General features: G+C 38.0%; 1 protein-coding gene across 10 annotated transcripts in view; it reads right to left on the bottom strand.

Annotated features, from left to right (window-relative positions):
* Positions 1-17677, bottom strand: part of SANBR (SANT and BTB domain regulator of CSR) — a 37195-nt gene that overhangs the window by 3353 nt on the left and 16165 nt on the right. For 6 of the 10 annotated variants that reach the window (XM_087777487.1, XM_087777483.1, XM_087777482.1 and 3 more), the window contains 17 exons: positions 17378-17616; positions 16438-16496; positions 15489-15649; positions 14518-14604; positions 14304-14414; positions 12179-12302; positions 11833-11985; positions 11445-11590; positions 10970-11069; positions 9844-9876; positions 8156-8255; positions 7076-7170; positions 6933-6961; positions 6762-6835; positions 5598-5686; positions 5165-5218; positions 3036-4246 (listed from right to left, as the gene is read on the bottom strand). In XM_087777487.1, the coding sequence (XP_087633613.1) occupies positions 4109-4246; positions 5165-5218; positions 5598-5686; positions 6762-6835; positions 6933-6961; positions 7076-7170; positions 8156-8255; positions 9844-9876; positions 10970-11069; positions 11445-11590; positions 11833-11985; positions 12179-12302; positions 14304-14414; positions 14518-14604; positions 15489-15649; positions 16438-16496; positions 17378-17616 (1792 nt within the window). In that variant the 3' untranslated portion in view covers positions 3036-4108. Of the gene's footprint in view, positions 1-1971; positions 2096-3035; positions 4247-5126; positions 5219-5597; positions 5687-6761; positions 6836-6932; positions 6962-7075; positions 7171-8155; positions 8256-9843; positions 9877-10969; positions 11070-11444; positions 11591-11832; positions 11986-12178; positions 12303-14303; positions 14415-14517; positions 14605-15488; positions 15650-16437; positions 16497-17377; positions 17617-17677 lie in introns of those variants that run through there. The other 4 variants (XR_015709003.1, XM_087777488.1, XM_087777490.1 and 1 more) reach the window with 4 other exon arrangements.

Raw genomic sequence — 17677 nt, 5'->3', positions numbered from 1 at the left:
GTTCTTCTAGCAACCAATCCTCTTGACCACTGGAAATATTTACGTGCTAGAATCTTAATCCACTAAGGAATATCTACTTTTGGATATTCCAAATCACACTGAAGGCAAAGCAGCTTCGATGTTTTCTGGGACCTTTGTTAGCAAGAGGCATCCCAGAGAGCTGGGAGCTGAGTGACGAGAAGTGGCATGAGACCTTAGAGGATAAAACTCCAGAAAGATCTCCCTCGTTATCTCTGGGGAGGCAGCCTAGAAGCTGAAGGAGGTAAACCACTAGCGTACATATTTGGTTTTGCACTGGGTGTGTAAGTTAAAGGTCACCTACAGGCAGGCACAGAACGAAAACTGCTGCTCTGATGCAGTGCAACACTGTTATCCGCTCTTCATAAGCTGCAACAGCTGCTTAGCTGGGAGGGTCCTGGTCCAAGGCTGCCCGCAGGACTCTGCCTTCCTGCTCGGTTGTGGTTCTCAGGGATCAGCACTCCAAGCCCAGACAAAAAGAAGCATCATGACAGTCTCAGCCATTGCCACCTATGTCCCATAATGGAATTAGGCCCAGAACAGAGTTCAGATGACACTCATTCATTTTCTACACTTAGCACACAGGGAAAGAGGGAGACGTGCATTTAAGGTGACGTGATTTATAACGCCAAACACGCTATAGAACAGGCAGGCATACAACCCAGCAAGGGTGGGGTGGTGGAAACAGTAATTTTTTTCAACTGACATTGAACACCATTAACCAGAATATATCAGCCCAGCATCCAGCTGTGTCGGCGAGGACAGCGCTGCTTGCTGAGCACGCAGGGCACAACGGAAAACAGCAGGACGCACGCTTCTCCCACGCCAGCCTGACAAGCGACAGGCATCTACTAAGGGCCGCGTGAGAGCGCACAGTCCTCCCTAAACTGAGAATGCTGGCCACTTTCAACAGCAGCAGCACCTATCAAATTAGCATCCAAAGCCCTTGTGATTCCCAAAATAGAGGAGCTCACGCAGTCCTGTGCAACCTTGCATCAGCTGCTGTAGCCTTCAGACTGGCTGATGGTTCCATCAACCTCCACCACCATGATGCTCAAAGACAGGACGAGACGGTAACCTCAGGGACGCAGCCGTTCTGTGCTGTCACTTGGCTCAAGCCTGGAAAAGCCTTTGGCTGGTTTTATTTATAGATAGAGCCAAGAGGGGATTCAACAGTAAATCTATTCCTGCAGTAAGACAAAGTTAACTTGAGCGCAGTCGTCTTTATTTCCTAATTATTAGGAAATAGAGAAGAAACTCAGAACACAGTGGTACAGTTCAGACAGATCAGATTTCACCAAGAACAGCTGCAGGAGGAATGTCTTCACTATTTCTCTATGTATGCTGCTCTCTTGGACATCAATAACAACTTAAGGTTTTACATTTGCCTGGAGTGGAGAAGGAGGTGCCTGAACAGAAGCAGGGACCTTCACGTAATGGCTGAAGCAAGCAGTACAGTGTGTCCATACCCTCAACAAGAACAGGAAACTATTTTTAAACAAATCAATTCCCTTCTGGCAAAGAGAAACGTCCCCTCAGTCACATCAAATATGCCCATGCTATTCATAGTTCTGCGTTTACAGACTGGGGCAACCATATGTCCACGTTTCTCCTAACACGTCGTCTTTTTCTCTGGGAGCCACTACTGTGGCTGAATTTAAAGCTCTGGCCCTTTCTCCAAGATTTCTGGACATCAAGCAAACAGGCACAGCTCCACAGTGCAGCAAGTTAGTTTAAACACACATGTGACAGTAGGATGTAGGCTGTACTCTTCCCAGTATACCAACTGCACATATACAGGACATCCATATAGCAATTTCTAGAAACAGAATCATGGAAACTAATCCTATTCATAGATTTAACAGACTGTTTAAATGCTATGATCAGCACTGTGGCAGCGGAAGGCAAAGTGAAACATGTTTTTAACACAGTTTAGTTCAATATTTTGCATACTTGGGTCATTTGTAGGGCAGCTCACTCATGAACTTTTAATCCAGCTTCAAAACTCAACGCAGATAAAAATTCTTCTAAGTTCTCGTAGCTTTGGAGTAGCTCTGTATTCAACCACATCCTGCTCCTGACAGATAAAAAGCCTGTACCATGACGCTGCAATTTAATCACAAGTACACATGCATGATTGAGACCATCAAACAACATTTATGCACTTACTTAGTATCTATAAAACACTCACACACTTCTTAAATCAATAACATTTATTTCCATTAAACCAAGACAAATTTTCAAAATTAATACAAGATAAAAATTCAAGGTGGTTGGCAAGGGGAAAAAAGACAGACTGCATATCATGTATGTTATTTTTATATGCTCAAAAATATTTTTGAATAAAACAATACTGGCACGTAGAACTGGCACTTTCCCACAGAACAAAACCAGCAGAATTTTCCTTTCCCTTCTAGTCAGTAGTTCTATGAAAACTAAACACGCATACATGCAGCCTGCAACTTTCATAGCAAAGTTTACCGTGGGAATTTGGAACAATCCTCTATTGGAAGTCACAAAATTGTAGCAGAACACTTATTCTACCACATTTTCGTACCTAGTGGATTTTATACTACTTCCTCTTTCAACAAACAACCACCAGTCTTCCAATGTTTACTCTAAGTGCTTAGAACTGCATTACTACTTGCAAACAGGCCTGAGGCGTTAATAAAGCCTTGTTTATTTGATACAGATTAAAGCATTCCTGCAAAGTTACCACTCCTGCCCAAAATCAAAGCCACCGAAATCCACGGTTTTGCCTGTTGGTTTCATTGGGCTCTGAATTTGCTATAGCATTGGACAAAACGCACAATAAACGACATTCATTTTTAATTGTTTCAGTAAAAATCTTCCACCTTGAAAGCAGTATTTTCAAGTATTGCTATCCTAGTCTTCTAATGCCTATTGAAAATCCTCAAGAAACAAGACAAACAAAAAAGGCCTGAATGGAGAGAAGAGTGCATTTAAACAACGATCTCCCTCTCCTTACCCCACCCCACCCTCCCACCCAGGATCTTGCTGACTTAATTCCAAACTCACAATTTATTGTACAGCCATGGCCTGGAATAAGCTTTCCCTGAGCGCTCTTTCCACCTGTTTCAAAAAGTCAGAGTATGTTTACTTGAATTCAGCCATTATTATTGCCATTATTGCCATTTTCTTTACTAATATGCAACACATTTTCTAGGCAAGTTATTTCATTTTGGTAGCCCTGGATTTTACATGTAGACAAACTTGTATTCTATTGCTCCAAATACAGAACTTGAAAGTGCATCTGACTTCTAAACAGTATTATTCAGGCAGGTTTCAGAAAGTAACTAGACCCAAAAGATCTACCTGCACAAATCTTGGTAATGATTCATCTCTATTGAAAGATGCAGAATTAATAGCATATCTGCTCAGAAATCCAGTGGCGTAGCATCATTAAGAGATAGAACTGCTTTGCGTCCTACAGTCTGGATATTGGAAGGGAAGAAAACACTGTATTGTGCAACAGGAGTCAGATATGGAATGGGAATGAGTATTAATTTCACATACAAGTAAAGCAAGCGTTTCACGTGCAAGATGCAATACTGCATCATCATGGCATCTATATAATCTTTGGAGGTCTAGTCTCTACCTGCTACCCACCTTCACACGAATGGGAGTTATGTGATATACAGAAGGAAGCCTCAGAACTGCATTAAAACTTTGCTTAAACTAGTCTAAGTCACAGGTATTGTCACAGACTTCAAATGCAAATCCCCAGAGGACTGACCTAAAATGTACCATCAAATACTACACAATATAAATACTCTAGGCGAGTTGTGTTAATGCTGCTGCCTGTACTCAGAATTCAGTAGTCTTGCTTCTTCCTTTTCAGTATTTCTAGCATACTAAAAGGCATATTTATGTCTTCCCCATAAATAAAGTTAGTCTAATAATTTAACTTTGTAGATTTATAAAATATTTTCTATGCAACTTAACACAATAGCCTAAAAAAGCAAATAAATTTAAGAAATTTATTTACAATTAAAATAAGTACAGACCTTATTGGATTTGCATTCATTTATCGCACAAAATAATTTACAAGGCTTAAGTAATAAATAAGTCACTGGAAAGCTTTCAGAGGTGTGCATTCTCCGTACGTCAGAGCGCAGTACAGTTTCAGGAAGCAGTAACGTATTCTGGCTAAAGTTTTTTCAGGAGTCCTTATGTTGGACGGCCTTGACCAAAACGGGATTTTGACCTGGATTAAAGAACACATAAGAAGCATATACACATTATTACTGCTAGAATTATTGTCCAGTCAGCTCTTAGAGTATTTGTTTGAAATTAAAGTGTCTCCTGAGAGAAGAGGAGAAAAAAAAAAAAAAAAAATCTCTCTGTCAAGATTCATTATTGACAAAATTGTGTTTCTGCCAGGATACCTGTACCCACAAACTACATGTTCATACAAAGGTACAGAGCTGAAAGAACTGTGATGTCAAATACCTTCCTTTGAAATCACTAATTCTACAGAGAGTAAGTCACATGCGTTTTTTTTGACAGAAATAAGACCCGTGAGAAACTCGTCTGACAACATATTTGAAGCTTCCAGCCCATCCCTTAGAAGTTTATCAGCATCTCCACTACAAGCTTCAGCTCAAGACGCTCACCTGCTGGCCAGATTATGACCAGTGCTAGGCTCTGCAACTGCACACAGTGTGCCAGCTTCTCAGTTCATTTTTGTTTCATCCATTTAAGGCGTAGCAGATCAATAGGCAGTAACGTAGGTTTTTAGTGTGGGGCGTTTTTTGGTTTTGTTTTTGGAAGGAAGCCAAAGAATAGGCTAAAGAATCCTGGCTAACACTTTTCCAGTTATCCATAATTTCTCAAACAATTATACTGGAGCAGCAGTTAACCTTCCAACATAGAAACTATAAAACAGTTCTTCCAGCATGGGTACAAGAGTTTCATTCTCTTAGCTCTAGTTTAATTTGACAAAGGATGCTTTCACACCATATATGGTTAACCTGCTGGAAGGAATGCTGATTCAAAAGAAGCGTATGAAACAAGGCACGTGTGTCTTTACACACCCCCCACCTGAAATCCATGTTCTGCTTTTTCCTTTCAGTTTAAAATCTTACCTGGCATTCTTCTCAGCATTGTTTTGTCGTGCACTGACCTGCGCTGAGGCCTTTATCTGAGCTTCAAGTCTAGAATAAATGCCTCCTGCGTACTAGAATCCAGAAAAGAAAGAAAAAAAAAAAAATAATCACGTTTTGACATTATTCCAATTTAAATCAGTGACTTTTCATAAAAATCACTAATATTCTGCAGAACCTATGGCACACTTTGTTTCATTATCACAACCCAATACTGAAGCCTTTTAAACCCATTCTGTTTTCCATGCCCAGTTTTTAAAGGCAGTGAACTTTAAATATTATTTTAAACTATTTTCCCCAAAAAATCATGCTTGGAACAAAATGAAGATTGATAAAATCCAGTTCTTTAGCTTAAGTATTGACTAGACGGTATTTTCATTTGTGTTACACATTTTTGTTACCAAGGCTCACTTCAATTCTGTAAAGACTACATTGAGGCAGGACAAGTCTTACTTCTTTGCTGTCTTTTGACTTGACTCGATCAAGGTCTCCCAGTCTCATTTTTATCAAGTGTCCCGTAATCTCAGACATTCTCCTCTGATCTGTCAGAAATAAGAAAAAATATTTAGAACAAGAGGTTTTTCTTGCTACTGAAAACAAAGAGAGAATAATTAGATGCACACTTAAGTGATATTCTATTTGTAAAATTAGCTTTCTTTTCAGCTCATATAAAAATCTTGAACAATCAAGATCCTAGATCCTGATGCATACTGTAGCTTCAGCAGTGTTCTTGGCAGATATCAGAATCAGCCTGAGGCATTACACTGACATCAAAATCTATGGGGACCGTTTTGAGGCAGAGCTTTTCAAAACAGCAAAAACGCACAAGAATCTCAGGAGAGGACAAAAGGTGGAACAACCCAATACAATTCTGAATATTTTTAGTCAGAAAGACTGGGAAAGAGAAGTGAATGTTTATCTCTGTTTATCTGCACGGGCAACAAATGGCACAGGGATACGGGAAAATTTATTCGCATACTTATACAGTCATCAGATGACACAACTAGAATCTCTGTAGGCTATGTGCTGACATTCCAAATAAAGAACACAAACCACGCTAACATACACTTATAATGCATTTTTTCTTTTTCTCCTGCAAACTTTGAACTCCTTTCCAATATTTTCCAAGACAGTAGGCCCAACGCTGCCTATTTACTTTTCATCTGCGTGCAAGACTACAACATATAGTTTTATATGGTGGATTTTATTTCCATTTTCCTACCACAAAGATTTTTTCTCCTGTAGAATAGATAAGATTGCTAATAAATGCCAATCAAATCCTAAAGTAACAGCTAGGATCTCCTGCTGAAAATGTATGAGTATTTTTGTACAGTTTGGAAGAGTCTGAGATTGCTGTGTGGTTTGGATACAGCTGATTACTATCAATTAGCCTAGCTGAAATCTGTTCTCTTCCAAATGAGGAACAACTGTAATAAAAAACAAAAACAAAACCAAAAAACAACAACACAAAAAGCCCATTGATATATCCGAGTTTAAATTCAATCTAAAGGTTTCTAAATAGCTATATTTTAGGAAATGAGCCATTTCTTGTATTAAAGAATAATTTTCTTTGCATAATGTTAACTTTATGAAAGCTAAACTCATGCAAGAACGGACCATCTTCTCTTTGAGCATCTTGGTTGAATCTTAGTGACCTGGAGGCATCCCATTTGTTCTGCTGCATACTCACACTGGTTAGAAAAGAAAGATGCACACAATGTTACCAGTAACAGTTTACAAAAAGGGACATACTACAGTATGTTCTCAAAGACTTTGAAAATCACTTACATGAATGGAGATGCATCTCGGGAACTTGACTATCAAAGAAAGAAGACCACGTTAAGTACGTTTTAAGATCAAGTCCAAAACTTAAGAGAATTCCACATCATTCAACCCAACCAGAGAGGCTGGCTTCACAGCTCTGCTTTTACCTTGTCAGATGGCTTCTCCTTTTTCTGAACACTAGGTGAAGAAACCACTTTCTTTGGGTGCTTGTAGGATTTCTTTAATTTCTCTTTTCTCCCTGCTAATTGAAGAAATATCTACTAACACCATCACAGACATTTGGAATTTCTGCACAGCTAGAATTTTTTCCCTTTACTCCTTTACAAAGAGACTAAATGAACAGGCTATTTTCCCTTTGTTAGTGTTGAAGGCATGCTAATACACACAGATTACTCAAACGCTTTTCTATTACACACATACAGGAACTCAAATACATATTTAAAACACAGAGCAGTTACACGTAACTGCACAAGTTTTCTGTTGTAGAATTAAAAGCAAGTGCACATACAAGCTACATCTTTGACCATATTAATTCAATCAACAAGCTCTGAGTGATATCAGATCAAACAAGTTTAAAGTCAAACTACAAAAATTTTCATTCAAAAATTTTTTTTTAAAGGTACTGGTGAACTCCAATCCCTTTGAGTCAAGACAAAAAGAACAAAGAACTGCCTCTGCTCAAATAGCTCGTTACTACCGTGAAAAGGAGAAGCTGCTTTTTGGCTTTCCATGTTCCTAAACCCCTTATCTTATTAAACAAAAACAACAACAACAAAAAACCAACAAAACAAAACCTAACCTTTTTAGACCATATAGAGCTTATCTTCTATGCAGACACAATTCTAGCCACGCTCACTAGTCATTTCACTATATAATCAGAAAAATACTCGGGGGGGGGGGGGGGGGGGAAAGCATGCAAAAATATAGTCATGCCTTTTCTTCCAACACTTATCTACAAGAAACTTCATTAAAGTAATTTGATAGTCTTTCCTGCAAAATACGCCCTTGATCAACTTTGAGGACATCTCAGACATCAATAGTTGCAGCTTTCCTCCTTTGCCAGTGATTTTTTCATGGCACTGAGCAGTGGGGTAGTTTGTATCTAAACACAGAAAAACTAGAAATAAAATTCAAGTAACGTTGTTTTTTATTTGCTTACAGAAGAATTCTGCTGCCTTGAATCCCTATCTCTAAATTCCAGGGAGGATGACTGTAGAGACTTGTACCTGGTTTCCTGCAGACTTCTTCTTCATCGCCCACTTCATCCTCAGTGACCTCTGAGCCAGTGGTATACTCCTCTTCTTCCGATAACAATGACTGCTGTTTCTAATCAAGAGGAGGAGAGTGCCACAGATTGTAAGTGAGGCTTAATTCTTATTAAATGATACATAAAATCTGTCCTGAAGGAGTTGTCTTCAAATCTAGCTCTCTTAGTGATGTAACTGTGTGCACAGGTAGGGCTGAGAACACAATTCTGAAATGTTGAGAAAGTAATTTCAACTCTTTGCTTAGGATGTTTTGATAAATATTTTGATTTATGTCTCTTCCAAGTGGTCAAACGTTATAAGAGGTTGCCCAGAGAGGCCATAGAATCTCGATCTTCAGATATTTGACTGCCTATGACCCTGAGCAAAGTGATATAGCTTTGAAGTTGAATCTAACTTAGAAGTTGGCCCTGCTTTGAGAGTGGGAGGAAACATATAAGATGACCACCAGAGATGCCTTCCAGCATATATCCTTGTATGATTTAGCGTTCTGTATCCAATGTATTGCTGGCTATATTATTTTTCTAATTAATAAGAAAATTCACGTTATGGTAGCAACGTGAGCTAGCCACATAACGATAGAATACAGGAATCTACAAGTTTACTTACGGTTCTATTGAAGCTTGCTGCATCTTGCAAACTGCCTGAAATTGCCGAGATACTCACTAATTAAATACCACAGCATGCATATTGCAGTGCACTACAAATACACATAGATTCGGTACACTGGGGCTAAGTGCATTAATAATTTATTGCAAGTTGGTCTGGAATACCTGGTTGGCTTTTTTTTGTGAATTCACCTTAATACCTAAATTTTTTTCCCCTTCTATCTCTTGTACATCATAAACCACTGGCTCCAATGTTGCAATAGGTGGGGTCACAGTGAATAGTTCCTAACTGATCAGCACAGGATAACGAAAATATTAAGGAACGTGATGTTTATATTGTTTGAATATACACATATATCTTTTGAAGTAAGGGATAATGAGCGCCTAGTAATCCATGAGAAATGACAAAGCCCAAAATGGACTGCAAGTTCAAAAAGTTTGCAACAGGAACAGTCTTACTACAGGACGCTAGGAACATCAGACTCCACCACAAACCGTCAAGAGTGACAGCAGTAAACTGCTGCTCTCTAGCATTTACATTAAAAAAAAAAAACAAAACAAAAACCAACTGTAAATCATGTGACATCCTATGCTGCTGGAAGAACAACTCCCCATCCTCTGCGTTTGACTAGGTCCTCAACGCTGATAAAAGCTTTTTGCAATGAAGCAGCAGCATAAAGAAGACATGAAGCATCTCAGACAAGCCATCAAAGAGACGGACACTCAAAAACTCCGATTTTGATCATTTCTGTCAGCCTAATGAACTATTAAGAACTGATGCATGCATTGCTGGTCATTGTTGTCATTTATAAAAACACTTAAAAGGAATTTTTAACGTTTATTCAAGCCAAAGTAGTACTTCACACATACTTCATACTTTCTTGTAAAAATTGTTGCTATACTGTAACCTCCAAATTAAAGCAAGAGTAAGAAAAAACCATTTTCTTCCAAATTAGTTAGAAAATAAGACAAAAATCAAAGCTTGATATGTCAGTGCAGTAGAGCAAATATTTAAAATCATGAACAAAATATTTTACTAACCAGCTGTAAAGTCCAGTTCTTCAGAGAAAGAAACTGTGATCACAAAAAGAGAAAGGCATATAAGTTAAAGACCTAATAATAATGAGAAGAAAAAAAAAAGTGAGTGTAATTCTAAAAAATAGAGTGGCATGTTATAGTACAGCAATCTACACTGGTAACGCCTAGAAGGCTTACTCTCATCTTGAACTAGAAACGTTGATGGAATGACTAAGCGTGCAAACAGGCTGTGAACTACTAATCAATTAAATGCAGTGAATTCATAATCGTGTTTTAATTTGACTAACCTTAGCACTACAAATATTTACAGCTGATTTTAATCAAAAAAAGCAGTCCAGGACAGGGGGGCAGTTATGTACCAGATTGTTATGGAGTTTGAATTTAATAGCTTCCCGCATTGGTTGTGAGAGAGCTAGCTTCTGACAGCCTGTGTGAAATTCTCATGGAATCAGCAGCATCACGCTACCATCAGGATCGTTGAGTTACCAGAAGTTCTACAATGGGTGCAGAACTTCAAAAATGTATCTTTGCATGAAAGCTCTCTTTAAACCAGAGGTAGTATGATAAACAGTCCTCTTAAACTTGGCTTAGAAAGTATCTCTGTTGACCTGACATACACATAGTAACATACACGCATCATAGTTCGGGAAAGTAAAATCTTCCACATCTTTGGCGGGGGGGTGGGGGGTAACAAACAAAAAAATAGCCCAAAACCAGAAACCAACAAAAAAAAAAAAACCAAAATGCCACAATCCAAGTTACTGTTCTTCATTTATGGGCTTGCAAAAGTCACGTGGACATACCCAGATACATCAGCAGACAAAATGAAGGCAGCAATTATATTTGCCACATGATGTATTTTAAACTATGACTGGATCCTTAAATATCATCAGTTTAAGAATGGGAATATTTCCAGCAGACACAGTAAAACTTTTGCCTTTTCACCAACCAGATATTTTGTACCTATGCTAGCCTATGCGATCCTGCCATGCTCAGCAGTGCACTTCTTCATCCAACAGCATAGGGTTTTTGTCTTTATTAAAAGTTGCGTAATGAATTCTTCAAAGTACCCTTGTAAGAATCTTCATTATCAGAAAGAATGGGGGGGAAAATATTAGCAGTTACTCACAGCATTGATTTCTCCAGTTTTGGGACCCCACGGCGTATTTGGTTCTACAAGCACATCACATTCAATGCCTTTTTCATCACAGAGCCCAATACCAGAATCACTTAAAGAGAAAGATGTGAAATGAAAATGAATTTTTCTATTTCATGACTTTAGAATCAGTCTCTCTTTACTCATCACGTACCAAGAGAAGACAGACCTCCAAGCCAGCCACAGAATATTTTGATAACAATCCATTAAATATTAAGACAGGAGTGAACGCTTATGGGGGTTGAATGACTAAACGTCTGCTTGAAATATAAAAGGAAAAAGTACTTGTTCTTCTCTTCCCAATTTCCAACTAAACAATAAAAAATAAGTTATCTTTCAAAAGGCCTATGTCACACATTTTAAAATAGGAGAGAAATCAAACATAACGTGCACATACGTTAAGTGTTGAAGGCTAAGTTATTTCAGTAACACAATACAATGTTCTTACCTATTCTCATCCTTAGCAAAAGGAACAACAATAACATCCCTATGATGGAGCAGATCATTCAATATTTTAGTAGTCTGAGATGCCAAAGCATCGCCATCTTCATTTCCTGAAGGTAAATCAACCATGTGATCCCTCACCTTGCAGCCCTGCGATACATATACGCGCAAGATCAAATACTTAAGTTAATGGCAAGAACTGATTTCAGTAAGTACAATAACAAAAGTTCAACTTTTAAACTTTTCTGTCCCAAGGTCCCAGCCTGCCTTGGGACACTGCAACAATTTACAATCCTTATTTTGGAAAAGATCTATTTTCATAACACACTGTCACCCCCCGCCGCCCCCACCATGCGCTATGCTCTTTTAAAAGTGAGCTAGTATCGAAGTACCTTTGGGAGGGTTGTAGGATCAAATCGAAGTACTTTTTGGTTACAACAGGGATATACTCCTGTCCCAGTCGAGCCCAGAGCACTTGCTACACCTGGATAGAGAACGGGCTGCGAATGGTACTGGCAATGGGAGAATTCAGTACACAGGAAAGACTACATTAGAGTAAAGAGAGAGATAATGAGAGATGAGATTACCTATGGACGTCAAAATTTTGCACTATAAAAAACATATACCAAGCTTTATTGCCACGTATTTTCCAAACTGCTTTAATCCTTGCCTCACCCCCCAAAAAGTCACCCACAACAAGCCATCGACAGACAAACAAGTGAAAGTGAAAATACTAACGTGGTTACATCTCGAGCAGGTCAACCAATTGACAGTCCCCCAAAGACGCCAGTAAACATCCCGCCAAGATTTCAGTTCCTCATGAAGGCCAATTAAGTACTCGTGGACTTCCCAGGTTTTGTCTCTGAAAAAGCCAAAGGTCAGGTTGCATAAAGAGTCATAACTCTGTTTTGATCCAGCCACCAGAAAGGTGAGGTGCAGCAGGAGCAGAACAACACATGTTCCACTGGTGAAAAGCCTACAGCCCAGTTTAGAACAGGAAGGATACAACGTGGGACAATGATTATTAAATTCAGACCATGACAGAAGAGCCTATATTCTTTCACAACATCCTAAACTTACCAAAGAATTACAGCCTGATTCATCTTGAGTTCCATCTACTGCAAATTTATAAGCTATGATAAATATCAAGGCTTTTGGAAATCAGGAGAACCGTAAAACGGAGGAAAACCCAATACACAGACTACAAGAAATCAAAATATGCACATGCAAACAAGCTCAGTCATACTGCAGTTTTCTGTCTTTTAAGCAGTATGTTGTGCAACAGAAGCGAAGTACTGCCATTCCATTTCATTTCTTTTAAAAGCCAACGTAAGATGTTTCTATGTATCTGCAATGCAACAGCAATTACTCAGTTAAGAATTCAAGTTTGAAAATATAAAACCATGTCTTTTTGATGAATCTGAGACTTCTGGCCTTAAAAATACAGCCTTTGCTCCCTCCTAGTGACAAAATGACACGCACATTCAAAAGAGAATACACAACCTGCACTGGTGCACATTATCTTCAGAAAGAGCAGATATTGTTTTCTCACAATTTTAAGCCCTGGCCTGAAAAAAAGAATTTTTTATTCTGTAGACGTCTAAGCTAGACTAAGCGAGCAGTACTTCCATCAGGAAGTTAGGTCTAGACACCACTAGAGGACCAATAACTATAAACCTATTTTTACGTCATTAAAGATAGGCTTGTATTAGCTCATAAGCCTGAACTCATTAGTGGCCACAGCATCACTTTGCCTAAGGAACGGTAAATGGATTCTGTTTAGAAAAACAGCCACAAGTACCACAAGGCAAATAATTAGAACCTAAATAATCCTCTGGGTAACTTTAAAACACTGCACATTTATATGCTAGGAATTGCATAGCAGCTACATACAGTCAGCTTAAGTGAAGTTATACAATTAATGAATTTTACGTGGCTAATCACCAATGATCCTAATAGGTCAGGACAGGGTCGCAATATTCGGTTCCATTTAGACCGTGAGGCAGAACTTAATCCACACCTTGGAATTATTGGTGGGAGATAACAACACGTGTTGCCTTGGGAGCTGACATTGAACTGTGTTTTGGTTGTTCTGAACGAAATACATCTGATGAGAAAGGTCTCCTGTTATTAGTTTCCCACCATCTTCCTTAAAGGGGGCATGTGGGGAGGGAGGGAACTGCAGCTGATCACGCTCTGATCTTCATTAAGAAGAGAATCCAGCTGTTCATAAACATGGATCAGACAGAATTGAATTACACATTTGTGCCAAATGAATAAGGCATACACACAGAATAGGTCCTCGAAGCTCCTCTGACAAATACTTTAGAACGGAAAAACAACTGGCAAAGTTTCTTCATTGTAGCCTTTAAGCAGGCTGAGTATTTGATTTGACAGTATAAAGTCAGTCTAGAAAATACTCCTCAGCATTTCTTTGCTGGCAGAGGCGGATCTACCATTCAATAACAAATCCTGTAGAAATGCAGCCTTTAATTTAATTTGTCATCAACTACACGTTTATCCTAAAACCCTTTGATGAAAGAATTAGCTGAGTATTTTCTGTTTAAGGCAGTACAACCCAAAATAGCCCTCCCAGTAATTGTGGCTGTAGTTCTTCCGTTTCCATTCAGCAGCAGCACTGCTGAATGAATTTCAGAAGTACATCATGATAATCACCCCTTTTTTTTTTTTTTTCCTTTTGGCTAGGTATAAGAAGTTAAGATGTTTCAAACTGCTGTTCACATATCTATGACTTCATTTTGCAATGTGAGTATCTGATAACTGCTAAGCATGTGGTATTTTTTTTAAATCACCCACAATCATATAGTTGAAGAAATATTTTTAATATATATATATTCACTACCTTATATGAACATAGACAATATTCCCATGTTGATCAATGTTGATTTTTCCTGGGACACAAGGAATTCTTCTTTCAGTTTCTTTAGTTAGCATCTTTTTGCATAAACAACACCTAGATTTAAAGAAAGAAAAAAAAAAAGTACTGGATTAAAGAGCAGGACTTCAAAACACAGGGACTTGTCCCTGTAACTGTAGTAATAAAAAAAAGACCATACCTGTATAATGTTGCTGCATTTCCTCGGGAATCTGGATTTAGGTACTCTGGATCAAACAGTCTCTCAATCTTCTTGCAGAAAAGTTTACTATTAATGACAGCAACACAGCTTATCCATTAGAAAAAACTGAAATTTTTTTTACGTATAGTAAGACTAACAATAATATTCTGATGATATGCAAAGTCGCCACATTTCTTTCAGAATCTAGCTTTTAATGGGATTTTCCTTTAAACTATTCTGTTTGGTTAACTGGTTCCTGACCTGGTCACCTCTTATTTTTACACAGATGTGAGGAAAGAAATCCCTTGATTTTTTTCCTCTATTACTTTCTTTGTTTGCCAATGTAAACTGCCAGCTTCTACACTGACAAAAAGACCTTTTATTAATGAATACTTCTGTGAAACTACACTTAACTTTTAGAGTTAAAGTGAAAATGTCTTCATCTCTACTGATTAAGATCCTTTCTTACTTTCACCTTGCTTGTCTGTCAGTCTGCTCTCCAATAATTGGCCTTTATCTTGATACTGACAAAGCTGGAGTCCTTATGTATGAAATAGTATTCCTTCACAACTATTCAGCCTTCCAGTCATCCTAAATTCTATGTCCGAACATCAGCGTTCACAGGATGGTGAAGCCAAACCATTCTCTACGAATTAGGAGCATGTCATTGCATAAAAAAGTTCCTTACTCTAATCCTGGCTCCCACATGAGAACTCATGAATAACTTGTCCACGTCACATCCCTAGCGTGGCCTTTCCTTTTGCTCATTTCCTATAAAAAGCTCTTTCCTTTTGCTCACAATTTTAATATAAAATTCTGAAGTCACTTCACGATATTCTGTTAAAGATACATGATATGAGAATATAAATTGTACATACATCACTTCAAACCTCCCAGTGTCTTAGCTGTTCTGAAAAACGATCCAAAAGCCCGACAGCACTTCAGTAGTGTATTACAGGGCAAAAAGTTACCTCTTAAATTTGTCCCTTTTGTCTTTCAACTCTTCCATTTCATTGTGCGTGAAGAGATCAGCAATGTGCGTGACAAGATTAGCATTGATACAATTCATGTTACATGGCGTGGCTACAATAGCATTCATATTTTTGTGACAATAATGAATGCATTTTTCTACCTAGGAAAAACAGAAACATTAAAAATAACGTTAAGGAATTCTAGACAAAGCTATCTCAAAAGATGTACTAATTGCTTCAAGATTTTTATTTTTAAAAGTGTGGTGGTTTGGAAAACTGTTTCAGTTCAACTTAAAAAAGTCTCAGATTTATCTATAGGAGACTCTGAATTAACGTGACTCTTGAGTTAGTTTGTGTTCTCCTCCAAAAGGTTTCTACAGACCAGAAAACAACTCCACAAATGTTTCGTCTTCAACAAGTGGTACCTTCCAACTGCTTGTAAAAAGAGAACCACAGTACAGGTTATACATAGCATTGCCTGGATCTCCAATTAAACAGCTATGTTTACTGTGTAGTTAGTTGTGGGTCACTCCAACAACAGAACTTTTGACAAACATTTTAACCAACAAGTCAGTAGACATTACTTATACAGAGCTGGAGAACCAGATCCTAAACTGCAGAAGTGTCGTTCGTGTAAAAAGGATATAAACCAAAGGTATTCATTGATTTAATAATCTTTTTTAAAAGTCAGATACTGATGTTACTCTAGATCAGTCATCAGAATCCAAGATCCCACTATCACATTTAGAAATAACTTGGTAAGTTTTCTTGCACTGAGATTCTGCAAATAGTAGAATACTGCATTGAATAAGAAAGGTGGTAAAAATCTCAAAATGTTCTCATTGCATCATCTGTTTATGTAACAGCCAAAGCATTACAAACGAGCTGTTAGACACCTGGTAATTAACTGTGCCCTTATGGCAGAGAATCTTTCTTTCTTAATACTTACTAATGAATCCATCTTCAAAAACTCAGAAGAAATAAGAATTGATATGACATTTGATGGTTCTAAAAGGCAACAAAAAAAAAAATAGGTTTGTTTTTTTTTTTTTTTTACACTAATTCCTTCCATAATTTCACATCACAGCCCTCCCTCTGCATATTTAGTATCTGTTTTAAGTATTATTTTACCAATCAACCTGTCATTCCAACTTCCAATATGTAGAGCATTTTCCATTTTAAGAAACAAAGTTTCGGTTTATCATTTAGGTGGTCAGAGTACAACTCTAACAAAGTGGCATTTATAAAAACTGGAAAAGGTGGCTTCATAGGGATACAATGACTAAACAATTACACAAGAGTAACTGCCATCTGTAGCCATCACACCCAGCTGAGATTTTGCTTCACATAACCTTTGCATTGCAAGTTATAACTCTATTATCTTCGTTTGTTTATATTTTTAAAAAACGGTAGTGACAGCTCATAAAAAATTAGTAACTTGCCTCAAATTCATAAAGGCAAAAGTTATTCTACCATTGTATCAGATTGCATTGAAATTTTAGAAAATATTGCAACTATACTGATGGGGAGCAAAGGGGAAACAAAACAAAACCCAACAATCACCGGTATTTTAAAACTACTGCTGTGTTCTTGTTCAGAAGAGGTCTGAAGAATCTTAATTAAAAACACCAGATCCCAAAATATATTAGACCTTTTCCACTGCTTCAGCTATCAGGATGTTTCCTCAGAACTGTTGGTGTTGACAAGTCAGAGACATCCGTTACAACGAGCAGAGGATCCCTGTCGTAACCATTTTCTAATAAATGACAAGCTTCAATGCAACAGTCAGAAACAAAGACACTGGGGCTGAACTGTAGCAAAACCAATCATCTTCCATTAGTACAGAATATAATGAACCTACAACAAATGATCCAGACACTTCCTTTTACCTAAAGTGGGCATTTCATTAGCTTCAGAATCTTTAGTGTTCCTTTTAACATATCTTATCAACCAGTCAAAGATGTGAACGTCACAGTGCACTGAAATGTCCACCTCTTCCCAGCGCTGGGCATCCACTGACAGATATTCAGCAAAGTACTTCATTTCCGAAATCAAAAGGTCTCGAGGACAAACAAAATCTTCTTTGAGGTTTTTAGCTTCATCGCACACGTGGATCACCATATTTGGCCTCAAAAAGAAAACAAGCCACAAACCAAATTAGGACCATAAGCCAATTAGAACACCAAACC

This window comes from Nipponia nippon, unplaced genomic scaffold, assembly GCF_047370975.1.
Source record: "Nipponia nippon isolate SJK-2023a ecotype South Korea unplaced genomic scaffold, ASM4737097v1 scaffold_4, whole genome shotgun sequence".
Classification (NCBI taxonomy): Eukaryota; Metazoa; Chordata; class Aves; order Pelecaniformes; family Threskiornithidae; genus Nipponia; species Nipponia nippon.
Note: the sequence above shows the minus strand (reverse complement) of the source record. Positions and strands in the feature narration are given on the sequence as shown.